This window comes from Odocoileus virginianus, chromosome 2, assembly GCF_023699985.2.
Source record: "Odocoileus virginianus isolate 20LAN1187 ecotype Illinois chromosome 2, Ovbor_1.2, whole genome shotgun sequence".
NCBI classification, from domain to species: domain Eukaryota; kingdom Metazoa; phylum Chordata; class Mammalia; order Artiodactyla; family Cervidae; genus Odocoileus; species Odocoileus virginianus.
Window position 1 is genome coordinate 10,255,876 of NC_069675.1, and position 14,380 is coordinate 10,270,255.

The following is a 14,380-nucleotide window of genomic DNA, read 5'->3' on the forward strand; positions in this document are numbered from 1 at the left end:
TACTAGATTTTCCATGAAAAATTAATATCAGATATAATTTACAATTCACGATCATGACTTATTTTGGAAAGAGTTCTGTTATCTACTACTAATTAGTCAGTAATGAGTGAACAAAGACACAAAGGGAGATGGAACTCTACATTTATTAAACACTAGACGTTTCAGTTCAGAGAAGGCAATGGCACCCCACTCCAGTACTCTGGCCTGGAAAATCCCACGGATGGAGGAGACTGGTAGGCTGTGGTCCATGGGGTCGCTAAGAGTCGGACACGACTGAGCGACTTCACTTTCACTTTTCACTTTCACACATTGGAGAAGGAAATGGCAACCCACTCCAGTGTTCTTGCCTGGAGAATCCCAGGGATGGGGGAGCCTGGTGGGCTGCCGTCTATGGGATCACACAGAGTCGGACATGACTGAAGTGATTTAGCAGCAGCAGCAGACATTTCAGTTAGAGTTTTACATACATTACTCTCAGTTACTTGGGACTATTATAATAAGCCTACTATACAGAACAAGAAACTGAAACAATAGTAACAAAATTCAAACACAAACTTCTGCCTCCAAAGTTCTTTTTATTTTTTCTATACCCCACAGTCTACAATACTCTCTCTCTAACCATGAAAACTCTCACACTACCCCCACCCACCTAAAGGAATACATGCAGACCTATATTTTTAAAAAGATGTTTTAATTTTAGCAACTAGCAGTAATCAAAGCAATACATCAGAACCCTGAATAATAAATGTACTTACTGCCTTCAGAGATGTGGAAACCTATTCATCCAGAAAAGTGAAAGGAGGACACTGGTTACTAGACAGTGTGAGCAAACTGTTCCAGTTCTTTAGATTACAAATTGGAAGCTCCTTATAAATCTCTTTTCAATCATGGAACCACATGTGGCCAGAACTCAGGAAGGGAGGAAGAGGGAGGAGAACAGAGAGTAATAAAAGATGGGGCTGGAAAGGCAGATCAGGGTCAGACTAAGATAATCCTTGAACGTCTCCCCAGAAATCTTTCAACAATGGATTAGAGACTTCCCTGCTGGTCCAGTGGCTAGAACTCTGACCTCCCCATGCAGGGGGTCAGTTCCATCCCTGATCAGGGAACTAAATCCCACTTGCCACAACTAAGACCCAGTATGGCCAAATAAATTAATATTTTTATGTTAATTAACTAAATTTTTGGTTGCGCTGGGTCTTTGCTGTTGCCTGAGGGTTTTCTCTGGTTATGGCAAGTAGGGGCTACTCTTTCTTGCCAAGTGCAGGTTTCTTAATGTGGGGGTTTCTCTGTGGCCCCGGGAGCACAGGTGGCCAGAGAGCACCGGCTCTAGGGCTTGCAGGCTTCAGTAATTGCAGCTGGCAGGCTCAGTAGTTGTGGACACGTGCTCAGTTGCCCCACAGCATGTGGAATCTTTCCTGATCAGGGATCCAACCTATGTTCCTGCATTGGCAGGTGGATTTTTATCCACTGTACCACCAGGGAAGTCTCAAATAATATTTCTTTTAATGCATTAATCCCCATTCTGTGCTCCATTGGAAAAAAAAATCTCTAATAGCATATTTACACTGATTGGAAATTACACACTGTTCTGCCCCTTGACACGTAGGGAAGTTCCACTAAAGAAAGAACCGTTTTTTACCATCTCTGAATAATGCACAGCCTAGCACAGTACCTGGGAAAAGGGGTTGCTCTTACAAATAAGCTCTAAAGACTGAAAGGAAAGAGGGTGCATAGATTTAGGGAACTGAAATCACATCTCTCCCTCCCCCCAAAACTCTTCAATCTATGTTTAGAGTGGGAATTTGTGAAATATCAGAAATATCATGAAATATTTAAAATGTCCCTAAGAAAACTCAAACAGAGCTTTCCCTCTTCTCTTCCCGGGTGTTCACCACCTCAGTTTCCTCGATCTGGCACTGACCAACTCCAGGCGGGCTGCAGTCAAAGTCCCGGTGACCACTGCACATTTATTCGCTTGGGAGGGAAAGGGGCAGCTTGGAGAGCAGCGCGAGCCACATCCACAACCTGGAGGAGGAGGGGAGGGGTGGTACCGGGCGAGCAAAGCTTGTGGGGGATTTCATCAGACTGCTCTAACCCTCTCCGCCGCTAGGGTTCCGGGATGGGGCGGGTCGCTGAAGGCTGCTCGCTTACAACTCTAACTCGCGCTCGCCAAAACGTCTCGGCTTTCCAGCTCTTGGTTTCACGGCCAAGGTCGGTCCTGGCCAGTGACTTCTTTTTGCTCCCACGTAAATCGTGGCGCCCCAGAGCCCGCCTGCGCCTCTGCTCCACACCGTGGGCCCTGTCCCACCGGCGGACTGGCCTCGAGACAGGGCAACGCCCGGAGCTGGCCGGAGACAGGCTCCCTCCGAAAGGCGGGCTCCCGGCTCAGCCCACAGCGCGGAGCGAGAGCCCCAGCGGCACGCTGAGGCCACGCCGGGCTGCCGCGTCGCCCCGCCACACCCCTCTCGGTGGCCACCACCGCCCGGGACCCAGATGCTTCAGAAAGGCGTCCCGAGGCGGGCCGGCGCTCAGCTCCCCTCGGTTTTCCGCGCTGACCCAGCCCGCCGACCCTCTTACCGCACTGCCGAGAGGTGGAAAGAGCGTTGATGGAGGCGGCCACTCTGCGCGGACCGGAGCAGTCGGGTGACCAAAGTGGTTATAAAGGACGCTGCAGACATCGTCAGCGCGGGGAAAGATACGCGCGCTGGCCGCACGGTTACACCGCTGCAGCGTGGCAGGCCTCGCCTCCTGCCGGCACCCATTGGTCCCTGCCGCTCTCCACTTGCGGTCTGTTGGGCCGCTGGAGCTGAAGGAGCCAATCGTTGTCTTCCTTTACCTCGGAGAAGCCCCTGCGAGATTCTGAAGGCCGGAGAGCTTGCCTAAACTGGCTGAGCAACGCAAGCCCCTGCCAAACGTTGTCAGGGAAGCCCGGCCAAGCCATTCATTCATTGAGCAAATATCTTGAGTGCCTACTGTGTGCCAGACGCTGTTAAGAGTGGATAGAAAGATAGGAAGACGGAATAGCAGCTAGTATATGTAGAAGAAAGGTGCAGTTAGAAAACAACTGTTTGGCAAAATCATAGTAAAAATTGAGACTCAATGAATGTCAAAACAACTGATTGAAGTTGGATGAGGAACAAGTGATTTACATATAGTTTTGCTAGATCTTGCAAACAAAAATACAAGATGCCCAATTAAACTTGGGAAGACAAGTCATACTTTACCAAAAAAGTTTTCATCTGGCGACTTCCCTGGTGGTACACTGGTTAAGAGTCCGCCTTCCATGCAGGGTACCAGGGTTCTTTCCATGGTCCAGGAACTAAGATCCCATGTATGTCAGGACAACTAAGTTCGTGCAGATCAACTACAAAAGCCTGCTGGCTCTGCAAGAAGAGAAGCCAACGCAATTAGAGAGTAACCCCCAGCTCACCTCAACTAGAGAAAGCCCTCGCCTAACAACAAAGATCCAGCAGAGTAAAAAAAAAAAAACAAAAAACAGTATTTATCTGTTATCGGAAATTCAGATTAAACTGGGCTTCCTGTATTTTATCTGTCTGGCAGCCTTATTTGCATAGTCTCAAAGTATCTCTCCCACGAAGTATTTTTATTAATAGCAAATGGGGGAAATGGCACATTTACAGTGGAGAAACCTGACAACCATTACCTTAAACAAGTAATCAAAATTAACACCACCAGTAACAGGAAAAGCACACATTATATGCTCAGATATGATGCATTGAGGAGGATACATCACTTTATAAGTCATAGCCAGCCTGAATGTTGAATGAAGTGATTTTCTTAAAATATTGAATTCCCTAAACTCATTACAGATTTCTTATTTACACATATAGAGGAGAGATCATAGACCTGGAATGTTGAAACAGTCCAGAAAAAAGCCACAGTCCTGAAATTTTGGAAGGTATTCATAAATCTAAACACAAGAAAACATCAGACAAGTCAAAACGAAAGAGGTTCTACAAGAAAAGTATCCTATACTCTTCAAAAACGTCAAAGTCATGAAAGACAAAGGATGAGGTACTTTTCTAGATCAAATGACCCTGAGCATGATAATTAACTGTAACATGTGATTCCAGCCCCACCTCACCCCCACAATTACTTTCCTTTTTCCTTCATTCTTTTTCTCTTTTTTTTTTTTTTTTGCTATAAAGAACATAGCAAACTCTGGGAGATGGTGAAGGATAGGGAAGGCTGGCGTGCTGCAGTCCATGGGGTCTCAAAGAGTCAGACACAACTGAACAACTGAACAAGAACCTTGATATTCCACGTTCCAAGGTCTACTAAGGCTTCTACTTTAGCTTCAGAATTTCTTCCTTTCCACCTTCTGTTAGAATCATTAGATGATGAGGGCGGTTCTCTTGCCCATCAAGAAGCAGAGTGGGTCCTAACTGAGTTAATAAACCTCTTCCCTTTAAAGGGATGCGACATTCAGGCATAAACAGCAAGGAATGTAGAAACCATTCGCCACTGATGTTGCACATAAGGCATTCCAGGAAAGTGCACCCCTGCTCTTCCCTGACACCCCCTCATTCCTTATGATTGCTAAGGTTTCCAATTCTTCAGGTTAAGACTGAAAATGTTGCACTGTTACAGGAAAGGGAATCCCTTCTAGGGCCCCTGTGTGAACTCTTGTTGAACACTCAGAAATTGTCTAAGGACACGCACGTACTGACAAAGCAAGAGATTTTATTGGGAAGTGTCCCCAGACAGAGAGCTGCAGGGTAAGGGAATCCAGGAGAACTGCTTTGCCACAAGGCTCACAGTCTTGGGTTTTATGGTGATGGTTTTAGTTTCTGGGTTGTCTCTGGCCAGTTATTCTGACTCAGGGTCGTTCCTGGTAACACACAAATTGCTCAGCCAAGAGGATCCAGTGAGAAGATTCTGGGAAACTGGTAGGGCATATGGACTAGTGTCTCCTCTCTCCTTTTGACCTTTCCTGAATCTTCTGGTTGGTGGTAGCTTGTTAGTTCTAGGTTCTTTACCAGGACCTCCTGTTGTAAGATAACTCATGCAAGTGGTTAATGTTGTGTCCAGCCCGGCAGACAGCTTTAGTCAGTGGCTCCCCTAATAGCACTAGTATCTATATTCTATCAAGTAGCCTGCTACATCAATGACCACCTGAGGCAAGGCATTAGTTATGTAGATGGTATCTCTAGGCAGAGTCACTTTTGGCCTTGGGCCCCCTCAGTCTTCTGATTGCAAAACCCTCAATGGCCAAGGGGCCCCCATGGCTCTCTGATGTCTGGGGCATTCCCTCTTCCAATGCCCTAAAGGGTGTGTTTATGGCCATCCTCCCTCCAGTGCCCCTTTTATCCACACAGGGTACACTGGTCCTATCCAGGTACCCATGGGACTAATGGTCTGCACGGATCAAATTGGTCCAGTAAAACCAGTTTCCCCTTTGTTGGCCTTTGAGTGATCAAAACCACTGCCATCATCTGGACCTTTTGCATATTTCTCTGGGTGTGTTCAGTCTTTTCAGCCATATCCCTATTGCTGAAAAACAACTAGGCCAATTGGAAGAAGTCATTCATCAGGAGTCTGAGGATCAGCAGTTTTCTGAATTTTGTGCCTAATGTCTGGGGCACAGTGGGCTATGAAATTCATAGCCAAAAGGTTTTGTACGTCAGGGAGGAGGGAGCCTCATGTGTGTGGGATCCTGACCCTGTAGGCTGGGTCAGTTAACATGTCCTGTGTGTCCTTCCTAAAGTTACACCTCTGAGCTACACATGCCTTAAATTCATTTTGGCTTCCATTGCCACGATACAAAATTTGAACATCTCACTCCATTTAAATATCCTAACTCGCATTGTGGCCAAATCAGATTACATAAGCTAGTAATTTTTTTCTGTTTTAATTCCTGTTGTCTTAATTTTTCCCAATCCCATCCCAGAGTATATGGCCCAGGGGGGACAGGATTGATACAGCCTGACCCGTTTCAGACCCAAACCTCAGGTGATGTGGCTAACTCCTGTGCTATCTATAGGTTTCATTCTGCTGTCAAAATTCACCATTTCCTTCCCTAGCAGTCTAGTAGTCAGGATTCTGCACTTCCAATGTAGGGGGTGCAGCTTCAATCCCTGGTTGGGGCACTAAGATCCTGCAAGCTGTGTGGTGTGGCAAAAAAGAAAAAATCCACCAGGCACTTATGATTTTAGATGTTATCCCTTCCAAGGTAGTCTCCCAACCAGATGTTAGTGCCCAAAAAGTTGTTGCAAAGGAATGGTACAGAAGGTATCACACAGTGTGGATGATCAGCAGGAGTTGACCTAGTTGCAAGTTGGAAATAAAGGGTCAGCACTTGTCAACACAGGGCTTCCCAGGTGGCGCCAGTGGTAAAGAACCCACCTGCCAAAACAGGAGACATAAGAGACGCGGATTCGATCCCTAGGTCCGGAAGATTGCCTGGAGGTGGGCATGGCAACCCACTCCAGTATTCTTGCCTGGAGAATACCATGGGCAGAGGAGCCTGGGCTATAGTCCATGGAGTCGCAAAAAGTCAGACATAACTGAAGCAACTTAGCACACATGCCTTGTCAACAGGAAGTACATCTTGGTAACCACACCAGTTTTCTGGGGTTAAGAAAAGAAAAGAAAGAAATGGAATAGGAATGAACACAGAAGGAAAAGTTCAGAGTCAGAAGAACAGTATAAATTATCAAAACCTCTGCAACATTTCTCTCCTAGACCTGCTGTTGGATGGGCATAAGCATAGCCATTCTCCACACCATCTTTCTATAATAAACCATGTCAATTGCCATCATTCCTCTAGTCTGGACTTAGGTTCTGCATCAGAGCCCCAAAGCATTCTGGGTTGACCAGTCATAAAAATGGGTACACATCAGCGGAGCATCCTCCCTGGTACATCTGGCTTGTGGTGTCCCACAAGCCCATCTAGGACCAACCCCTAATTCTCAACCTTTTCTTACCTTATCACTGTCCCTTCATGGCTCGCCAGCTGAAAACCTGCAAGTTAGATTGGGACTTGAACCCACGGTCTTTTTTCTTTTAGTTACTTATTTACTTTTATTTTGACTGTGCTGGGTCTTCATCGCTGTGCATGGGCTTTCTCTGGTTTCAGCAAGTAGGGGCTACTCTTCATTGCAGTGTGCGGGCTTCTCATTGTGGTGGCTTCTCGTTTCGGAGCACAGGCTCTAGGGTGCACAGGCTTCAGCTGTTGCAGTTCAAGGGTTCTAGAACGCAGGCCCAGTAGTTGTGGTGCACTGGCTTAACTGCCTTGCAGCATGTGAAGTCTTTTTGGACCAGAGATTGAACCCATGGCCCCTGGATTGGCAGGCAGATTCTCAACCACTGGACCACCAGAAAAGTTCCCCATGGTCCTTTAATTGAGATCACACACTCTAATGAAGTTCAGGTTCTTGATGTCTTGTCACAGGACAAATTCAGTGAGACACAACCTGATATGTAAGAAAGTGATACTCAGAAAGAAACAGACTTCACAGACAAGGTGTGGACCATCTCAGAAGGCAAAATACAGCATGATTGGTTTATATGGGTTGGGTAATTTCATAGGCTAATGAGTGAGAGGATTATTCCAACTATTTCAGGGAAGGGGGGGATTTCTAGGAATTGGGCCCACTTGGGGCCTCTTACAGTTGGTCTCAGAACTGTCATGGCACCTGTGGATGTGTCACTTGACATCCTAATGTATTACAATGACTGTATAATGAGGATGAAGGTCCATTGGAAGTCAAATCTTCTGCCATCTTGGACCTAGCTGGTTCTAACCAGTTTTTCTCATGTCCTGTGGCTATGTCAGGGCTTCCCTGGTGGCTCAATGGTAAAGAATCCACCTGCCAATGCAGGAGACGTGGATCCAATCTTTGGGTCGGGGAGATCCCCTGGAGAAGGAAATGGCAACCCACTCTGGTATTCTTGCCTGGGAAATCCCCTGGACAGAGGAGCCTGATAGCCTACGGTCCATGGGGTTACAAAAGTGTCAGACAGGACTTAGCGACTAAACAACAGCAACATGGCTATGTCATTCTTTTAAAGGTTGTGCCCTGCCCCCCTCCCTCCTGTTTCAATATGATGTGGGCTTATTAAACCAAGATCATTCATATCTCCTGACTCATTTCATTTATGCAAGCACAAAGCACATCCATTAATAATCCTTCTAATAATATCTAAGCTTTACTGAATATTTGCAGTGTGTTAGGCACTGTTTTATGATCTTTGCGTATATTATCCTATTTAATTTTCACAATAATCCTATGAAGTAAGTGCCATTATTACCTCCATATTACAGATAGGGAAAACAAGGCATAGGAGGCCTAAGGAACATGTCCAGGGTCAGGGAGCTAGTAAGGGCAGGGCAGAGATTGAAGCCAGACAGACAAACTCCCGAGCCCGTGCTCTGCTATTAACTACAATTTACTGAGCACTTCTTTGGTGTCAGACACTGGGTTCAGTCTCTTGGACTGCAAGGAGATCCAACCAGTCCATCCTAAAGGAAATCAGTACTGAATATTCACTGGAAGGACTGATGCTGAAGCTGAAACTCCAATATTTTGGCCACCTGATGTGAAGAACTGACTCACTGGAAAAGACCCTGACACTGGGAAAGATTGAAGGCAGGAGGAGAAGGGGATGATAGAGGATGAGATGGTTGGATGGCATTACCAACTCGATGGACATGAGTTTGAGTAAGTTCCGGAAGTTAGTGATGGACAGGGAAGCCTGGCATGCTGCAGTGCATGGGGTCGCAAAGAGTTGGACACGACTGAGCAACTAAACAGAACCGAACTGGGTTCAGAACCATCATCTTTGATCCCAACAGTCCTGTGGGGTACGTATTATGCTGAAAGATGAAAGAACTGAGACTCAGCTCTTGCCTGAAGTCACTCACCAGCAAGATAAGCTAGGTGGGCCTGACATGGAAGCCTTGCCTCTAGCCCTCCACTTCATGTGGCCTGAATATTTAATAAACAGATAATTGAGGAACCCAGACTAAACCCAGGCAAAGTAACTTAGAACTATAAAGGAATGAGAGAGAACAGTTGGGCAGAGAAGGCCATTGTGGTAGAAACCACACAGTTGGTAGCTAGAGCTCTAACAGTGTTCCACGTCTAGAAGGAACCCACAGAGATTATGAACACCCATTCCACCACCCATCAAACCTCCAGCATAACTGATTTACCTGAAGAAATCAAGGACTCAATATCATCCCAGAGCAATTTCTAAGTAAGGATTATGCCAGGCATCCCTTGTGATCTGGAACTCATAATGGCACCAGGACAGCCACAACAGTTGTGAAAACATTGAAATATTTCTGTATCAGTGAAACCTGCTTTCCTAAGCTCTCTGGTTGTTTACCACACCCTAGCTTCTCTCCCTAGAGAAATTAATATTGACACCCAGACCATGATCCTGCTTTCACAGTAGGCCAGTTTAGAACATGTCCATCCATCTCATATCCCCTGAATTTTTCCCATCTTGGAACATACTATTTTTTGGCCAATGTACCTTCTATTTTAATTCCACTAAAGTAGATAGCACTAAGACAGGCAGCCCAGTCTCTAAAACATTCAACTAGAGACAGCTGTGACTTTTTTCTTACTATGTAAGCAATGTGTGGTCTTCATTTAAAATACACATACATATATGCATACACACTGGAAACTACGGAAAAAAAAAAGACTAAGAAGGAGAGACAAAATAACACTCCAGCACCAATCAGAAACATTCAGGATTAGGTAAATGGCACTGTGCTTTGACGTAAGGGTATTTTTTAAAAGTTGAAAAAGTTGCACACTGGTTCTAGCCCAGTGAGGTGGAAGACAAATCATGTTAATAGTTGAGTACGTAAGTGCCAGAGGTCTGCCCAGGAGTCTTGAGAAGCTGAGTAGAGGGACCCCTGACTCTAGGCAAAGCACTATCCTTGCTTTTAGACTGAAGTCACCTTTATGGCCATAGTGAAAGTGTAGCCTTGGGGAAGCAGGCTGAGGGGCATGTTCAGCCTTTTTGAAAGGGCCATAGAGCAGACAGAAAAAAGGAGAGCTCACAGCTCACAGGCAGTAATTCATCTCAACTCATAAAAGCTGAGAACTTTGTACAGAAGACTGCACAGAAGGCTTCAGTGATTTACAGGCCTACTTTGCATATCTCCTTCGTGAACCGTTATGGGGTGAAAGGCATCTGGTTAAGGATCCTGTGGCTGGAGAATACCAATCTCAGAATTTCCAGGATTTAGGTTCTTTCTTCAAGTCTTCTCTTTCTTACCTTTGAACTGGGGGTGACTTCTGTAAAGCATTCCAGATATTGGAGGAGTATGTGTGGCACCCCAACTATTGCAGAGAAGAGTCTATCCTCACTCTATGATGGATCTGTTCCTTTGACTTTAACATTTGCTTTTTCTTGCTTTTGTTACTATAATCATACATAATAGCCTGCCTCTTCATACTATTCATGAAGGGAACCCTGCCCCCTGCCTGGCTATTTAACTAAGTTTGCCTTTGTTCAGCTCACGGGGAGATGATCTGACCCTGCCCACCTGTGAATGACTGTAAGAATGAAGAGATGAACACATCCTCTCCCTGAGGCTGGCATTCCAAGAGGTGTTAGCAAGATAATGGCTTCTACTTTACTTCCTCAACCCCTCCCCCTCTCTGTTCTATAAAAGAAACTGGCATCCAGACCCCCACAAGATGGTTACCTTGAAACGTTAGTCTGCCATCTTTTTGGTCAGTTGACTAAAGCCGTACTACTTGCCTCAACAGCTCATCTCTCGCATTTATTGACCTGTTGAGTGGCGAGCAGAGTGAGCTTGGACTTGGGTAACATGAGGAGATGCAATTCAGTTTTCTTCTAATTTCAAAAGGAAGCAAGGGAACCTTATTTGACAGGATAGGAAAGTGGGCAGGGAGTCAGAGTGTGGAGAAAAGGGAACTAAATTTGTAGACAATTAACCATGTGTGAGGAACTACGCTAGAAATTTCCCCTATATCTCCTCATATAATCCTAATATTCCTGTGATGTCAATATATTATTATACCTATTATAAAAGAAGCAACAAACTCACAAAGTTAGTTTGTCCATGACCACCAGCTAGTAATGGCAGTGCCAGGATTAAACATGGGTCTGGCTCCATCCAAAATTCATGTTCTTTCACAGAGTGTGCCAACCACAGCTGTGTGAGGCCAGCTGGAAGAGAGGTCAGTTGTCAGAATGCAGTGGTTGTGTCAGAAGAAGCACACTGACTGAAACCACCCACCCTGGTCAGGCACCATAAGAACCGTTTGTGTCGATTATTTTACCACAGGAGGTCCTGGTAAGGAACACGGAACTAACAAGTCGCCACCAACTGGAGAAGTTCAGGAAAGGTCAAAAGGAGACGCCATGTGTCCTCCCACCTCCCAGAATCCTTTCTGCTGGCATCCATCTTGGCTGAGCAACGCATGCACCACCTGGAAGGACCCTGAGTCAGAATGACTGGCCAAAGACAACCTGGAAATTAGTCCCATTACCGTAAAACTTGAGACTGCAAAATATGTGGCAGAGCAGTTCTCTTGGGTTCTGTTAGCCTACTGCTCTAACAAGCCCTTCCCAATAAAGTCTCTTGCTTTGTCAGCACATGTGTCTCCTCTGACGATTCTTTCCCAAGTGTTAGACAAGAGCCCTCTCTTAGGCCCTGGAAGGGTCTTCTTTCCTGCAACAGTTGGAAGGGAGCACGTGGAACAAGCACGGCTGACAGGCTCATGGAACATTTAAGGACAGGATCCTCCACGAAGGTTATACTAGTACTTTATTAGCCTGCCTGCCCTCCTGACTTCTTCCTTTTCTTCTCATCTTTTTCCTCCTTTTTCTTCTTTTTTGGCCTGCCAAAAAGAACTCTTACTAAATGTTTACCATTTACAAAAGTTTTGTATGATTTTTTAAAGGAGAGAGATGATTTTTAATCACTTTAACCAAAGTGGTTAAAAATTCATGTTTCTGAATTTATCAGTACTAAAAATTGTTATGGAAAATATTGTTTTCCATTTTTTCCCCAGACTTCAGTTCAGTTCAGTTGCTCAGTCATGTCTGACTCTTTGCGACCCCATGAACCTCAGCAAGCCAGGCCTCCCTGTCCATCACCAACTCCCAGAGTCCACCCAAACCCATGTCCATTGAGTTGGTGATGCCATCCAACCATCTCATCCTCTGTCATCCCCTTCTCCTCCTGCCCTCAATCTTTCCCAGCATCAGGATCTTTTCAAATGAGTCAGCTTTTCGCATCAGGTGGCCAAAGTATTGGAGCTTCAGCTTCAACATCAGTCCTTCCAGTGAACACCCAGGACTGATCTCCTTTACGATAGACTGGCTGGATCTCCTTTCAGTCCAAGGGACTCTCAAGAGTCTTCTCCAACACCACAGTTCAAAAGCATCAATTCTTCGGTGCTCAGCTTTCTTTAGAGTCCAGCTCTCACATCCATACATGACCACTGGAAAAACCATCACCTTGACCAGGCGGACCTTTGTTGGCAAAGTAATGTCTCTGCTTTTCAATATGCTGTCTAGGTTGGTCATAACTTTCCTTCCAAGGAGTAAGCGTCTTTTAATTTCATGGCTGCAGTCACCATCTGCAGTGATTCCAGTTTGTGCTTCCTACATCCCAGCGTTTCTCATGATGTACTCTGCATATAAGTTAAATAAGCAGGGTGACAACATACAGCCTTGACCTACTCCTTTTCCTATTTGGAACCAGTCTGTTGTTCCATGTCCAGTTCTAACTGTTGCTTCCTGACCTGCATATAGGTTTTTCAAGAGGCAGGTTGGGTGGTCTGATATTCCCATCTCTTTCAGAGTTTTCCACAGTTTATTGTGACCCACACAGTCAAAGGCTTTGGCATAGTCAATAAAGCAGAAATAGATGTTTTTCTGGAATGCTCTTGCTTTTTTGATGATCCCACGGATGCTGGCAATTTGATCTCTGGTTCCTCTGCCTTTTCTAAAACCAACTTGAACATCTGGCAGTTCACGGTTCACATGTTGCTAAAGCCTGGCTTGGAGAATTTTAAGTGTGTGAGATGAGTGCAATTGTGCAGTTGTTTGAGCATTCTTTGGCATTGCCTTTCTTTGGGACTGGAATGAAAACTGACCTTTTCCAGTCCTGTGGCCACTGCTGAGTTTTCCAAATTTCCTGGCATATTGAGTGCAGCACTTTCACAGCATCATCTTTCAGGATCTGAAATAGCTCAACTGGAATTCCATCACCTCCACTAGCTTTGTTCCTAGTGATGCTTTCTAAGGCCCACTTGACTTCACATTCCAGGATGTCTGGCTCTAGGTGAGTGATCACACCATCATGATTATCTGGGTCGTGAGGATCTTTTTTGTATAGTTCTTCTGTGTATTCTTGATACCTCTTCTTAATATCTTCTGCTTCTGTTAGGTCCCTACCATTTCTGTCCTTTATTGAGCCCATCTTTGCATGAAATTTTCCCTTGGTATCTCTAATTTTCTTGACGAGATCTCTAGTCTTTCCCATTCTACTGTTTTCCTCTATTTCTTTGCATTTCCAGACTTCAGTGCTTATTGAGAATCATGTTCTTGTTTATTATCCTCTTATAATTAATTACAAACAAATCAAAATGTATTTTATCATGAAAAAATTCTACACTCTTTCTACTTGTCCTCATTTTATTACATTCAAGATTAAAGGTGGTGGTAATAATGAGGGAGATAGTTAGCTGCAGATAGCAACATAACTAACAAGTAGCACTTACTATGTGCCAGGCACCATTCTAAATGCTTTATGCTTCATAACTCATTTAATCCCCACCATAAGCCCATAAAGCAGTATACTGATATTATCCTCATTTTGCAGTAGATGAAACTGAGGCACAGAGTGGTTAATAACTTCCTGATGATCACACAGCTAGTAAGTGGCAAATCTAATGTTCAAATCCATTTTCTTTCTTAAAAAACTAGAAAAATAGCTTTTGAATTTTAAGGGAGAAAAAAAAGATGTCAGCAACACAATCTTTAGTTTCTGAGACTAATAGCCAACATATACTAGCACTCTTCTGAGTATTTCACATCTATTGTCCAATCCTCTATCAGTCCTATTATTGTCCCTATTTTACAGATGAGAAAACTGAGGTACAAAGAGATTAAATAACTTGCCCTAGGTGCACAACTAGAAAGTGGCAGAGTTAAAATAGCAAAGGAAAAGGGCAAAAAATATGAGAAAAGCCATTAAAAACTTTATAGAGCCATTGGGGTCTCTGTGACTGAGGACACCATGACCCAAATTCTTGTCACCATTTCTCACTCAGGAGTACACTTTCAGTGGGATTATATGAGACCATGTATGTGAAAATTTTGAAATTGTAAAGCACCAAAGAATTTAAACAAT

At 44.7% G+C, this 14,380-nt stretch overlaps 1 protein-coding gene across 2 annotated transcripts in view; it reads right to left on the reverse strand.

Moving 5' to 3' along the window:
* MTHFD2 (methylenetetrahydrofolate dehydrogenase (NADP+ dependent) 2, methenyltetrahydrofolate cyclohydrolase) overlaps positions 1 to 14,380 on the reverse strand; it is a 53,384-nt gene that overhangs the window by 26,811 nt on the left and 12,193 nt on the right. The window contains exon 1 of one of the 2 annotated variants that reach the window (XM_020895929.2): positions 2,581 to 2,750. The exons of the other annotated variant lie outside the window; for it this stretch is intronic. Coding sequence (XP_020751588.2) covers positions 2,581 to 2,681 — 101 coding nt within the window. The 5' untranslated portion in view covers positions 2,682 to 2,750. Of the gene's footprint in view, positions 1 to 2,580; positions 2,751 to 14,380 lie in introns of those variants that run through there. 2 annotated transcript variants of the gene reach the window in all.